This window comes from Arachis ipaensis, chromosome B10, assembly GCF_000816755.2.
Source record: "Arachis ipaensis cultivar K30076 chromosome B10, Araip1.1, whole genome shotgun sequence".
NCBI lineage: Eukaryota > Viridiplantae > Streptophyta > Magnoliopsida > Fabales > Fabaceae > Arachis > Arachis ipaensis.
Genome location: NC_029794.2, coordinates 32,580,222 through 32,580,613, shown reverse-complemented (window position 1 = coordinate 32,580,613; position 392 = coordinate 32,580,222). Strand labels below are relative to the sequence as shown.

The window sequence follows — 392 nt, the reverse complement described above, 5'->3', positions numbered from 1 at the left end:
CTGCCCCCATAACCATGTACTCCGCATAGTTGCCCAATAACCCTGAATTTCACGTTGATTTGGGCCCATTGGAAATTAATTTCTGGCAAACCCACACGCCCAAATTCGTAATCTTCTGGCCCAATACCTTCTGCATTCTCTCCACACACCGCCGTGTTCTATCCACCAGCAGCCTCCGCCGCCGCCTGCAAACTCTGCTGCCGGCACCGCAACGAACACCGTCTCATTCGCAATCTTGGCATAGAAAATTGGTGCTAATCATCAACAATCGCTGGAGGTTGCAGCATTGCAGAAAGTAATGGAGGAACAAGATTGTGAGAAAGAATCGGTGAAGTTGGCTTCAGAAGAGATCTCCCACGAATTCAAAACCCTTGTCAACTCAAATGATCTCC

General features: G+C 48.7%; 1 protein-coding gene and 1 long non-coding RNA gene across 2 annotated transcripts in view; one reads left to right on the top strand and one right to left on the bottom strand.

The window, feature by feature from the left end:
* LOC110267586 overlaps window positions 1-392 on the bottom strand; it is a 23,761-nt gene that overhangs the window by 20,373 nt on the left and 2,996 nt on the right. The window lies entirely within an intron of this gene.
* The window catches only part of LOC107620488 (kxDL motif-containing protein 1), a 3,225-nt gene continuing 2,909 nt past the window's right edge, over window positions 77-392 (top strand). The window contains 1 exon segment of the mRNA XM_021113333.1: window positions 77-392. This exon segment is cut by the window's right edge and continues 244 nt beyond it. Coding sequence (XP_020968992.1) covers window positions 299-392 — 94 coding nt within the window. The 5' untranslated portion in view covers window positions 77-298.